This window comes from Choloepus didactylus, chromosome 1 (assembly GCF_015220235.1).
Source record: "Choloepus didactylus isolate mChoDid1 chromosome 1, mChoDid1.pri, whole genome shotgun sequence".
Classification (NCBI taxonomy): domain Eukaryota; kingdom Metazoa; phylum Chordata; class Mammalia; order Pilosa; family Megalonychidae; genus Choloepus; species Choloepus didactylus.
Genome location: NC_051307.1, coordinates 162868167 through 162882457, shown reverse-complemented (window position 1 = coordinate 162882457; position 14291 = coordinate 162868167). Strand labels below are relative to the sequence as shown.

General features: G+C 31.9%; 1 protein-coding gene across 6 annotated transcripts in view; it reads right to left on the bottom strand.

Moving 5' to 3' along the window:
• The window catches only part of TOPBP1 (DNA topoisomerase II binding protein 1), a 54311-nt gene that overhangs the window by 32810 nt on the left and 7210 nt on the right, over positions 1-14291 (bottom strand). For 4 of the 6 annotated variants that reach the window (XM_037844675.1, XM_037844665.1, XM_037844672.1 and 1 more), the window contains exons 4-12: positions 13665-13808; positions 12836-13017; positions 11418-11614; positions 9306-9485; positions 8573-8742; positions 6752-6915; positions 6355-6602; positions 3732-4090; positions 2888-3060 (exon numbers count right to left, since the gene is read on the bottom strand). In XM_037844675.1, the coding sequence (XP_037700603.1) occupies positions 2888-3060; positions 3732-4090; positions 6355-6602; positions 6752-6915; positions 8573-8742; positions 9306-9485; positions 11418-11614; positions 12836-13017; positions 13665-13808 (1817 nt within the window). Of the gene's footprint in view, positions 1-2887; positions 3061-3731; positions 4091-6354; positions 6603-6751; positions 6916-8572; positions 8743-9305; positions 9486-10574; positions 10860-11417; positions 11615-12835; positions 13018-13664; positions 13809-14291 lie in introns of those variants that run through there. The other 2 variants (XM_037844679.1, XM_037844681.1) reach the window with 2 other exon arrangements.

The window sequence follows — 14291 nt, the reverse complement described above, 5'->3', positions numbered from 1 at the left end:
GTACATTTGTTACTACTGATAATCCAATATTGGTATGCTATTATTAATGAAAGTTCATAGTTTCCTTTAGGTTCACTCTTTATAAGACGTATTGTAATACCTGGTAGGGATTCTTCTATTTCAGAGTTTTTATGGCTTTGCTTATCTTTTCATATGAATTTTAGAATTAGTTTGCCTAGTGCCCTGCATAAAAAAATCTGTTGGTATTTTTGTTGGGCTCATGTTAAATGTATACATTAACTTAGGGAAGAACAAAAACTTCATGTTTAGTCTTCCTTTCTAAGAACATGTTACCTCTTACCCACTGTTGGAATTTTATTTTGTTTCCCTCATTCACATTTTACGAGAATTCCATAGCTCTTCCAAGTTTCATGTTAAACTTGTTGCTAGGTATTTTATCTTTACTTTACAGACTTAGTAAGAGGCCTTTATTTCCATTAGTTTTTCTAACTGGTTGTTTGTAGGTATGAAGGACACAGATATCTAATATTAATTTTCTACACAGCCACTTTACTGAATTTTTCTCCAAGGACTGCTTGAATGATATCCATGGAGTCTGATGTTATGCGTTTGTAGTCATGTTCCAGATTTTCTGTAATTTCAGTGTTTTAAAAAAATTTTAAATGTTTGATATAATTTAAATATGGAACACAGCAAAAAAGCAAATATACAGGTTCATGAATTAAATTGTGAGGTGAAAACCCTTAAACCACCACATCAGAAGACGGAAACTTGCCAGTCGCTGGCTCCTCTCAATCACAACCCTCTCCATCCCTAAGAGTAGCCACTATGGATATTTGAGGTAATGCTTTTCTTGCCCTTTTATATAATTTTATTACCTAGGGCCTCCTTAAACACTATATGCTATATTTAATTTACATTTTTTTCCCTGATGTCTTTTAGTTTATAGGTTTCTCTTTCAATTTCCTCAACAAATACTGGTTGAAGAAAGTAGAGCACTTATACTGTTGAGTATGGATTTTGGTCCCAGGATCTTGATTTTTGCAGATTATATGTGTACTTTAACATATTACTCTCCTGTCTGTATTTCCTATAAATTAGTAGTTGGACCTAGAGGCTTAATCAAATTGAGGTTTGATTACTTTGGCAAGACTACTTCATAGGTGGTGTGTGTTCTTCAGGAGGCACATTCTGTCTGGTCATACCATTTCTGAGTGGCTAGCTACTGATACTCAATGCCTACATGCTTTAATTCATCAGAGGCTACTATTTGTTGGAATACCTCTATACAGAGGAAGATGGCCTCATCCACGATTATGTGACCCTGACACATTACATAGGAAAGGCAAGACAAATACCTGATCATTTCCATTTATTTACCAACTTTAAAAATAAAGAATAAATCTCCTAGCATCTTTCGAAAAGTGACCAACTGGTTGTTTAGTTTGTTTATTAACATTATGAAGTCATGATTTAACAAGCATTATTTGTTGTGTTTGTATTCACTGCAGGTTGTTATCTTTACTGATACTTACATTTTCCTATCCTTGGTCAGTGGAGGTCCTTCTGACCTTGCTATCTCCATGGTCTGACAAAATGTTCCAGACTCTCAGAGGTCCATTTCCTACCCAAGGCCTGGAATTAATAATTTCTTTAAGCTTTAGTTTCTTGTCATGGGAATGGTATTTGAAGATCACAATCTGGACACTGAGGTGCTTTTTACTATTTCTAGGCTTGCCAATTGTTTTGATTTCCTCTATGAACCAAGAGTTATTAAAAACAGGTCCAGTCGATAAAGTCTTGTATTTTAATTTCTAATTTTTTTTGCACTGTTATCAGAGAATATGGTTTGCTCTCTCTCTACTTTTCAAAATTTATTGAGATTCCCTTTGAAGCTAACTTTTTTATAGGTAACTTTTATGAGTGTTCCAAGGGCACTTGAAAAGGCCAGTTCAGTTTCAGGGTAGATATTTAATTAATTATGCTACTTAGGTCTATATCCTTCCTTGCTTTCTGTCCATTTACCTGTCATGAAGTTAAAGATAGAAATTCAAGTCTCCTAGAAGTATTATGTTTTGGTTGATTCTTCCTAATATCTTCTGTTATTTTTGTCTTAGGAATGGTAATGCTGTATTTGGTACACAGATATTTTATCTTCAGAGTGAATAGCATTGTTTATTTACTGTGCTCTTTTTTTTCTTGTTTACTGCCCTTTGATTTGAATCCAAAGTTGTCTGATATTAAAATTGCAACTTCTTTCTTTTTGTCTGCATTTATTTGATCTATCTTTGCACATCTTTTTCCCCTTCAAACTTTCTCAATCACACTGTTTTAGATGCATCTCTTGTTTAGAAGCAGAATTCAGTTTTGCCTTATGATCTAATTTAAAAGTATTTTTTAATTTAAAAAAAGTTAAGCTTATTTAATATTTATTAACAATACAGTTTTCTATTTCCTTTTTTAAAAAGCCACCATTTAATGTTCATCTAAGGGTTGGGCCAATATGGATTCTGGAAGCCACTTTTAAATGCATTTTCTTTCTCCCAAAGTATTTATTAGCCCTGCCTAACATTTACATTTCTGGCTGAAAACAGAGAAACAATGAATATATACCAAAAAATAAATCATCCATAAGAAACATGGGAAGGAATAATGCTTAGACAACCAATATTTAACAATGGCTCACATATCAGTATTAAATATTCCATTTCCTCGTGGTTAATTATTCCCTATAGTCCTAAGATTTTGCCAGTCATCTATCTAGTAGTACCCTCCCCTTTGCCACTTTGAACCATGACATAGATTGCCATACTCTACCCATAGATACAATAAAGACACCTGGTTGAATTTTAATTTGAATGGTCACCAATATGTCAAAACAAATAAAAAGGCACACCAGGACAGATCTACTTAAAACATCACATACCTTGCTCCAAGGCGATTTGCTAGGAATGTCAAAGAATCTTTTTCTGCTCCGGCACACTGGCTGAATGAAATAACACAATCTTCTAAAGGAGTAGTTCCTGTTATTACAGGGACTGGTGTAAAGAGAGGATTTGACTTTGGATCAACTAAAATCTGATAGTCTATACACGTAACCTTTTAAAAACAAGAGAGACAATAAAGTCAACATGAAATAAGCAACCAGAGATGAATACTGGATCAGTCACAGTAACAATAATTTTTGTTTGGATGGAAAGCAATTGTACTTTGATACAAAACTGTGTATGTTCTGTCTCAATACATTTCAAATTATAATATTTAAAGAAAAAAATATATTAATTCATTATATCAGGATATCAAAATCAGATTTTTCACTGAAGTTACCGAATATGGTTTTAAATTTAATTCTTACAAAGTATTAGTTTATATTTTTTTCCTCTTAATTCTTGGAAAGCTAAAACCAAATCAATGGTGAAACTACCAGTGATAAAGTAACAAGGTAGGATAATACAAAAATGCATGTCATGCTTTGCTTGTGGGAAAACAGGAAAGACTGAAATAGTATGAGGTGACCCGGAATGACCTCCCAAGAAGGAATGCTGCTGCTGTGATCCCCAGGAAACACTAAGCTCTACTCTATCAGGATTAGAAACAAGAAGCTTGCACACTTTCATATTTTTTCATTTCCCTTGCTAAAAGTGAGATCCAGACAGTGTTCAAACCCAAATGCCAATTTACCTAAATTGAACTGCCTAAGAAATAAAACATCAACACTTGGAATTCAGGTATCTGACAATACCATGCTTCAACTACTAGTGTTTTCTTACCAGCCAGGTATTCGTAACAACTTCTCCCACAGTTGCTTCTACTTCACACCCCAGCAGAGGAACCACAGCATAATCAGCAACAGCTCTGCTATGAAGGGAAACGATTTTTCCAGCATTTTCTCTTATGATGTTTGCAATATTAGATTCATTTTCAATACTAAAACCCAAAACAAGGAAACTCTTTTGGCTAAATAAGCCCTCTTCAGTAATTGTAGAATCATCAGGGAGGCAATGACTCATAGAAGACTGGTTTTCTTCTTGCAGACAAATGTGAGTAGAATCATTAAAGAACTCAACACGAGTAGAATCTTTTAAGGGCCCAACTCCAGGATTCTCAGCTTCTGAGTTCTTAGCTTCAACTAGATGAGAAAAAGAAATGTTTTCTAATAACAGGTTATTTACCTTACAAAGTTTATTTCATTAATGTAATGGAGTGTGCAAACTGACCAAATTTACAAAACCAAGGCTTTAAATGGGCACAATGAAGAAGAGATGTGAACGCACTCCATTTTCTGGATTACCAAGAATGTTATCAACATCACCATTTTCCATTAGGAAGGACAACAATCAAGTTACTGTTCTAAGTATTTCTAACACACCAAAAACCCTAATTAGTTGAAAATTATTTAGCTACAATAACTCCATGGGCCTGTCTTAGTTCCAAAACTGGTTTAGATAATTCACAATAGAATTAAGAAAATATTATTAAGGGAAAAACAGAATTATCATGTCTAAGTGGTATAACTGTCAAGCCCTTAACATGGAAATAACTATAAGAGAATATAATTATTTCTGTATTTAAAACACTACAGCCTGAAACACCTACCATGTTTCATTTTGAAACTGGAGCTACTTAATTTCTGTATCTTTTCTGAAGAGGACAAGTAATCAAGGAACCAAGTAAATGGTCTCACTATTTCATTTTAGGATAAAGATGGCTGAAGATGGGTATAAGAAGAAAAAATATAGCTATATTTCCCTTACATGGAGGGAAAGGAGTCAGGACTTTGGTCTCACATAAATTAGAATTGGAGCAGTATACATTCTGAGTAAATAAATCCAGAAGCCCTGAATGGAAAGATTCTTAGTAAAAATGAAGACCAAAACCAACCAAAGAATAACAACAAAGCTACCCTGTAATGGAGATGACAATCATACTTGGTCTTGGCTTTGGATCAAGGGAGAAAAACTTCTCTCCTGAGAATTTGTCATGATAGGTTGGTTCTCAAGTAGGTTAAGACCAAAATATACACTAGCCAATGGTCCAAAAAACCTCTAGACAATAAACTAATTCAAAGGTGCTGTGAGTTAGTACTCTCCTACAAGCACCTGGCAAATATAAACACAGACCTCTTCTGGAAGAGCAAACCTTCACATCAGATTTCTTAGAATTCCCCAAGACCTAATGAATATGAGTTCACAATAAAAATCACAAAACACATGAGGAAACAAGGTACCTTGAACAAGAATCAATAGAACTAGTTTGCCCTAGCCCCAAACTCAGATGTTACAGTAAGATTAATATGTTTTGAGAAAAATAATTAAAAAACATATAGAATAACAGACCATTAAAAGAACTAGAATTCTGAGGAATTGTAAAAATAACCATTCAAACTGCAAATTTACTGGATGGGTTAAATAGATTAGACAATAGCTGAAGAAAGAATTAGTGATCTGGAAGAAAAATCCAAAGAAATTACATAGAAAAGACAAAAAGATGGAAAACAAGAAGAAGAGGTGAAGTGATCCATACATAGAGCTAATAGGAGTTAAGAAAATGGGGAAGAAACAATATTCAAAAAAGATAACAGATGAAAAATTTCAAGAATTGCCCCCCCCCCAAAAAAAAAACCAAACACCTAACTCTTGGAGTCAAAAGAACAATGAATTCTAAGCAGGACAAATAAATGAAAGACAAAGAAAGATCTTAAAAACAGCTAAAAAGAAAAGACAGATTATCCACAAAGGAATGACAATTAGACTGACATCTGATTTCTTATCCAACAGCCATGGAAACAAATGACAGTGAAATAATAGGTCCAAAGAGTTTAGACAAAATAGGTGTCTAGAATTATGACCAGAAGAACTGTCTTCTAAGAACAAAGGCAAAATAAAGACATTTTCAGGTAAATAGAAACTAAAGGATGAAGAAAGAAAATTATTCCAGAAAAGAGATGTCAGGTACAAAAACAAATGGGAAATAAAGAAACAGTTAAACATGATGTAAATCAAAACAAATATTGATCATATATATACTGAGGTGTAGTTCACAGTACAGCACTTTATGCATTAAAGACCACAATAATCCATAATAGGCAGTTGTTACAAGTTTTATATAAAAAGCTCTTGCTATTCAAACTCACATAAAAACTAACAATGCCTGTACATAAAACAGACCAAAGTGGAGCTGCCTGGTTGAAGACAGGTAGGGAGGAAGGGATTTGGAGGGTTCAGAACCCCCACAGCTTTGCTTCCTCAGAACAAAGTTACAAACAAAAAAATTTTTAAAGAGAAGGGTTAGTTTCATTTAAAATCTAGAAAACCTGCCAGAAATCATATATGTACATATTTTACTACTAAAATATTTTTTAGTAACTAAAAATTTTGATTAATTATTTCTTACCTACTGCTGAGTTATTATTTACATACTGGGAGAGCAGATCTTCATCAGCTTGCTCATGCTTTTCATTAGGTGTAAAGTCTTTCTTAGAGAGGGTGCTATTCTTTTTTAAAAGAGCTGTTTTACTTTCAAGTTGATCTGAAACTGGAATTTCCACTGGCTGGTAGTTAGCATGGATATATGGCTCTTCAGGAAGCATATAACCTTTACTAAAACACTCTAGCAACCATTTGGCTCCCACTACATGAGGCCTACAAAAATAGTACATAGTTACATATTAGTTTAAGCTGTAAAAAACATCATCCCACTTGTCATGCAGTTTCCAAAACTGCATGGACATGTAATTTTAAGAAAAATCGTTATATAGTAGAAATTGCTTTGAATTAAAAACTGGCGAAACCTGTGGGCTGATTTATTCCAAAATTGCTTCAATTCATCATCATAATCTCCCACAATAACATGAGTTACATCTTCATTGAGCTGATTAAAACGAACTCCACCTCCACTATTGATAAGCCTTCTCAGTTTATCTAGCTTTCTGCCACTAAAGCCGCAAAGATATATCTGCAAAGAAAGAAAATATTTAATGTAGTTAAGATGCTTTATTTCTCTCCATAGTTGCAAATTTAATTTTTTTTAAAAATCTGAATTCATTGTGTATAAAAAAGATAACTCTTCTGTACTTTTAAGATACACAGGGAAATGAAAAGTGTTATTTTGAAGCTTTAAATTTTTTAAAAATCATTCTTTGCAATTCCGTAGCATATTATCTTTTACCATAGATAACTTGGTAAGTATTTTAAGGCTTTAAATAACCTAGAAGCCAGAATCCAACATTTTTAGACTATTAATGCATAGCAATTTCAAAATGCAGGTAGCGCCTTAAAAACTGTACAGGTTTTACTAATTGTAAATTTAAAAATCATTATAGAAATAAACTATAGTTAACTGTCAGAATTCAGAAAACCTAGCTTTAAATCCTGGTTCATTTGCTAATTATTAGCTATATGACCATGGGCAGGTTACTTGAGCTCTTGTAACCTGTATTCTTACCTAGAAATTGAGTAACTTTTTCAGTGAGCTGATTAAACAAGTAAATTTAAGTCAAAGAGCTAGGCACAATGTTTCAGGATAATATGTATGTGATAATTTATTTTATTTTTTACTATCAGAATGTATATATTTAAAACAACTTAAGCAACATAAAAATATGTTTTCTCCTATTTTACATTAGGTATCTTTAAAAATACTTCTTAAGGATGATAAATATATTCCCAACTGCATTCATATCTCAAACTGAGTCACCTCTACTGCTAGAATATATTTTCTTTTAAAAGAAGTTAGGAATCATTTCCTTTATGGAAAAGAAAAAAGTTTAAACTTTTATTCAGAATTAGTATAGTCTAGGAAAAAAGATTAAGCAAGTCACTTCCTGTTCCGCCAATAATTTGACAAGTTTTTGAAGTGCAGAAAGATAAGGTAATTTGCCCAGTTTCTTTTCTAACAATAAAATAGGGTTAAATATTAGCTACCCTGTGAGAATTAATGCACAGTCTACTCATTCCACAAATAGGAATATATTAAATAATGTGGGAGGTATTCTAGAGATCTGAAAAGCACAGCATATAATGTTTCCATCAAGTGTATTCATACACCAGAAAATTAAATAATCCAAGAGAAATTAAAAGAGTGGACCTAATGGTTAGGAATAAGGCTTTGGGGTAGACGGCCAGCTAACATCTTTGTGACCCCAAATAAGAATTTTAACCACTCAGACTCAAAATAATATCCATTTTAGGGTTATTTGTGGGAATTACATGATACACAACATATTAACATAATATATATGAAATTATTAGCTCAGTGTCTAGCATATGGTAAACACTTAATAAACGATAGTTAGAAAAAAATAAAAAGTCCACTAAGTGGTTCCAAAACTAAGGAATCTCAAAACAGTGTATGGAAAGATTAAGGAGTTGGGAGGGTTCAGAGAAGAGTTGAAAATGAATATGAATTTTGAAGGATGGCAGATGAAGGCATACATACATACATCCCAGGCAAAAAGACCCTTACAAAGTATGCACATGGTCTAGTGAGTGTATCTGCTTGGCTAGCGTGGGGAGAGTTTATGTAGATAAAGAGTAGATGAAGAGCCATCAATGGCAAGCTAGTGATTATTAACGTATGCTAGCACGTATGACATTTACTAATAAAGACATACCCGACAGCCATCTAATAAATCTTCAGGTGCCTGAAATGCACTGACATCCAGATTTTCTAGATTTTCAAGTGTAGGCTCCAATTTGCTATTCAGAACTGAATTACACATGGATTCACTTATGCAGCTTGCACTGATGTTAGAAATATGGCTGACATCTGAAAGAGTATGACCTACATATTTAAAAAGTATGCACAAATGTAAGGAGATAAAATAAAATTATTAATAATTAACACACTTTCTTAATAGAAGCTTGTTTCCCATATAAATCTGAAGTTGCTAGCTTTAAGGTCCTGGAAGCTTACATTTGAAAAACGTTTTATAATAACATTTTGCTAAATTGCCAACATATAAAACATGGCACCAATAAAACAGAAACTGTTTTAAATTTAATACAAATACTGATGATCTATGACAAAAGCAGCAAAGTAATAAATGCAGAAAATCTACTAATATTTGTTTATCAGTACAGTTTTAAAATTAATTATTTTATTTTATGTCTCTATCCATTAGTATCTTAATTTCTTTGACCATGTCTTACATTGTATCAGGATGTGAAAGAAAGTAGTCAATTATACAATCTAGCTATTTTATTACACAATTATGCCTGGAAGCATAACAAAAACAGATCAAATTTCCTACTATAGCCCTGTGATCCTATTAACAAATCAACTCTTACACAGAAAAAATGACTGTTTTAAAAGTGATGATTTGCTTTAACCCCAATGAGACTTACTATCAATTGTGTTGACCTGGCCAGTAGGAGTTGAAGTTTCAGGCATAATCTTTGTTTCTGGTCTAGGTTCTGTCTTGTATATGGATTCATCCTGACAGAAACCTTTCTCAACACTGTCAAAAAACCATTGTGTGGTCACACAGTGTACATTCCATCTCTTCGCACATTCATATTTCTGACCTATCATGTTCATTAAGAAAGAAAAAGAGAAAAAGATAGAGAAATGCAAATCATTAAGATCTATCTTCGTAGAAACATTTAAATTATGATAGATTATTAAAAAAATTCTATGTGAAGTGAAAATAAAGTTAGCAGTAATTACTACTACTTTTAAATAGTATGCTATAACATGTATTACAAAGTGTTTAGGTTATTACTCAATTATACTTTCTATGTGTAAACACACATGTGCAAGGAGGTTTACCTTTTACAAACACAGTGCAAAGAGTCAGAAGCAACTGTGGGGTAACTGAAATAATACTGGATTCCAGCACTTTTTTTCTAAAACCATACCACATCTTATTCTATAAAATGGGGATAACTCACAAAATTATAATATAGTTTTAAAATATATAAAACTGTGAAAATTGTAAACATATCACAAATATCAGCTTTGAATAGACTACTCAAATATCAAAAGGGTTTCCAAATGAAGTCCAAGATAGACAAATAGAAAAATAATTATATTAAATATATGTATCTTTTTATTACCTTAAAGAACTTGAACACAATGTATTTTAAAACAGCATCATAGAGAAATTGAGGTCAATATTTCTAGGCAGTAACATGAAAGGTTTTTTGTCGGTGTTTTTTTTTAAGATTCTTGAGAGTCAAAAGATCAACTGCTTTCAGATTCAGAAAAGCAATAGCAATATCAACTCTACCCACAATCATATCATAACTGGCCATACCCAAAGTTCTAACTTAAGGACAATTACCAATTAACTTTAACAATTTTTCCCTAATTTTACCTCTCACCTCAATAGCTTAGTATAACACAATACAGATACAGAAGAGACAATAAATACATTAACAAAACTCTTCCCTAATCAATAAGTATATATTTTAAGAGTACAGGTAAAAATATTCTCCAGAATGGACATATAGGTTATACAACACTGATATTAATAACAATTTTTAAGAATTCTTCTTATTGATAAAGTATTTTTCTTCTTTTAACTGCCTCATGTTCTGCAGGGGGTATCTTCAAGTTAAAACTTGTATTCCATTCAGTCAAGCTGGTTCATTTCATTAAAAACTAAGCCATACCTCTTAAACTGGTTATTAGAAAGAAATATAATTTAGATACATCCATTTAGCTTTTTTGTTATTCACCCAAATTCCTTTTTCCTTAAGTATCTGGTAACTGTGGGAAATTTAAAAAAAAAAAAACCAGAAGATGTGATAACAGGTAAAATACCACTGAAAGTTTTTCAGTTTTTGTATTTATTCAATGACCTTGATAAATATTAGAAAGGTGAATACTCAATCTTTACATAATTTTCTTTTTCTTAGTTGCTAGTGTACTAGAATAGTTAGAAGGAAAGAACTGAAATGGTGGAACTGTAACACATAGCATCCTTTGAAATTTGTTCTATACCTACTTGTTAAATGGTAATTTGAAAGCTATCCCTTTTTGTATATAAAAAACTTATTTCACAGTAAGGACATAACTGAAACTATGGTACCATAACTCATAACAACTTTGGAAATCTCTTATATATCTACTTGTTAAATCATACTTTGAAAGATATTACCTTTGTGTATATATGTTATATTTCATAATAAGGAATTAACTGAAACTGGAATTGTAGCCTATAATATTTTTTTAAATTTGCTCTCTAATTACTTGTTAAATTGCACTTGGACAGTTATCACTTCTATGTATATATGTTATATTTGACAATTAAAAAAATGATTAAAAAATATATTAGAATGGTAATATAACTTTTCTAGTTTGTGAACCAAACTATCTTTGCAAGATTTTAGGAAAAAGAATATAAAAGTAGATTATTAATAGGTCAAAAGCAAGAGGTATTCTGTAAATATTTTTAAATGATATAAATAATAGACAGAAATTTGCATTTATTCATGTGGGAAGCACAGCTTTACCTTTTGGTTCTTGCACAATAAGATGTGTACATTCATTCATTTTCAAATGTCCCATGTATTGACCTCCATGCTTAACTGTGAGCTGCTGAACTGCCTTCCTGTCTAAGCCACACAAGCCAGTCACACAGATTATGCAACCAAGAAAAACAGGACACTTGAAGTCTTCCATATTTATATCAGTATATCTGTCTATTTTTCTGGGGAAAAAAATAGTAGAAGAAAAGAAGCATATTACATATTAAATATGCCAGATAATTTTAAATTTACCAGAAGAATAATGACAAAGTTACGACAAAGAATATCAATATCACTTTCCTCATTTTTCATGATCTAAAATCATTTTTCTTTCAAGAAAAGGAGAGAAGACAAACACACTCGAACTAAACGTAATTGCTCACCTAGTTCAATACCATGTCTCTAGTAAAAACTAATGTATCAGATACAGTCTTCAAATAAAACTGTTTAAGGGGAAACACATTTCATTCATTTTTACTAAAGCCCATGCTAGTCAAAATGGTATATTTTCCAAAATTTTAAGTCTGAATCTCTACCTAAATACCCAAAGGTTTTTTTGGTCACCTACTAGAAAAATGGACTTTTTATAATTCCATTATACTATATAAGTCATACACAATGATTTTTGGCAAAATATCAACAAAAATATCATTATCATTCTGCTGTCATGCTAGGAAGGTACTGATGAAGTAGTTAGGCTCGGAATGAGGGTACCAGTACGGAGATATGTTTAGGATTTGCTGGATGGTGTTGAAAGCAAGTCAAGAAAAATGCCTATATAAATTCAAATTGTGGTACTTGGACTTAGACTGCTAATCTAATTTAAGAAACTTAACTGTGTCCCTTGAAACATGCTCTAAACTATGAAGGCAGGGGTCCTTGTTTTGCTCACTATATATATCTATTCCTTGGCTCAAAACAGGTACATAAAAAGGGCTCAGTTAATATTTATTGAATGAATAGTTCTCAGTTGATGGCTTACATGTTTACATTCAACATTTCACATAACTCCTTTGAGAATAGGCTATTAAAATGGCAAATTTATTCTCCATCTTAACATATGGGCAATATATGGAAGGATAATGCAAAGTAAGAGGTATAGTTGCCACACTGATTTTCTCAACCATTTTAGAAAGTCACTCTTCTGAAAACAACTTTATTTTCTAAGTATATATCACATTGTAGTTAATGCTAAACCCATAAGCCTATACCTCGATAATAAGAGGACTTGTACACTCTGCCCTAGTATTTTCACTGGAAGAAAGAGTACTAATCTAATTTTTGCCTTGAATAGCAAATCCAAAAAGATACCATAAAGCTTCCCCTATGAAAACTCAGAGTATGAAAAAATGATTGAATGAGTCAATTTTTCAACTCTAGAAAATATGAAGTATTTTTCTTACTTCTCCTGTGACTTCTCCCAAAGTGTTTTTACCCAAGAAGGAAGCAAAATAGGTTTCTTTAAGTTTGCAGCAACTAAATATTTTTTGCTACCAACTTCTCCTGCAATAAGGTGAGTTACTGATATATTAAGGTCTCTGTATACTCGTCCGCCCATCATTTGAACATATTTATGAACTTCTTCCTGTAGTTCAAAAGAAAATATATTATCAATACAATATCCCAAAGATATATTTTGTTGTTGTTTACTTGAAAACACAAATATTTCTCACCATTATAAAGTTAAATGAGATAAATTACTTTATTGGAAGTTAGATGGCTATATTACAAAAAAAATTTTCAAATAATTACCTTTACACATTATTTTCCTATATTCATCCCTTTCACCTTCATGAATTTTTAAACTGTTGGCTTCTACAATAAATGTCTTTATATGATATGCAAACATATTATATAATATATAAATTTATATGAATACATATGTATATATATAAATACTTTTATATATATTTTTAAAATCAGTTTTTAAAAGATTATCAATAATATATGGTAGGAAAGTGATTTAAAATAAGCTTAACGACTATAGAAAAAAATTAGTTTCCTTTTTAAATGAAACAAAAAACGTCAATTAGCCTTTGTTTTCAGTAAAACTGATTCCACTGTATTGCATTTATTAAAAAAAAAAGCAGATATACACCGTTGCTGTAAATCAACTGTTAAAAGACATGAACACTCAGCACAAGGTCCTTTCAAGGATCTCCCATGCAGTGAAAAAATTAAGCATGGAAATGTGTACACATTTTGCTCATGATATTCTTCTCAACTACCTACCCTTTTTTCTTTATCGAGGCTTGTACAAGATATGGTTACATCAGACATAACCATATTATAAACTGGATGTTCAGCTCTTGGGACACATCGCTGGTGATGCATACAAAATATGACTACTTGAGGACCAACAATTCTGCAGCCAAGCTACAAAAAAAGAATGTTTTACTAAATTACGAAGGAAAAGACCATCATTCTTATAAAATTAAATTTTTAAGTATTTACCTATTTTTCTACAGAAGATAAACACTTCTGAAAAATCACCAGTCATAAAACATAAAGTCCACTATATTTTTCAGAAACCCTATACTTTAAATAAATCAAATTAAATCATGTAAGCTATAAAAAGAAATAAGCCCTAAAAGCCCCTCTCACTTAAAACTGGCATCAAAATTTTAATCTCTCAAACAAACATAATCTCGATGAATATATTAGCCAATAGTCTTGGGCTATAACAATTAGGAAATATCTTCAAGTACTTTTCAAATGAAGCACCTAGCAACTGAAGCAGTTTAAAACAAGAGCCCAGGGAGGATCTAAGATGGCGGCATAGAGAGGAGTGGAAGCTAAGTAGTCTCCCTGGAACAACTAAAAAAAACCAGAAACAACTGCTAAATAATCCAGAATAAC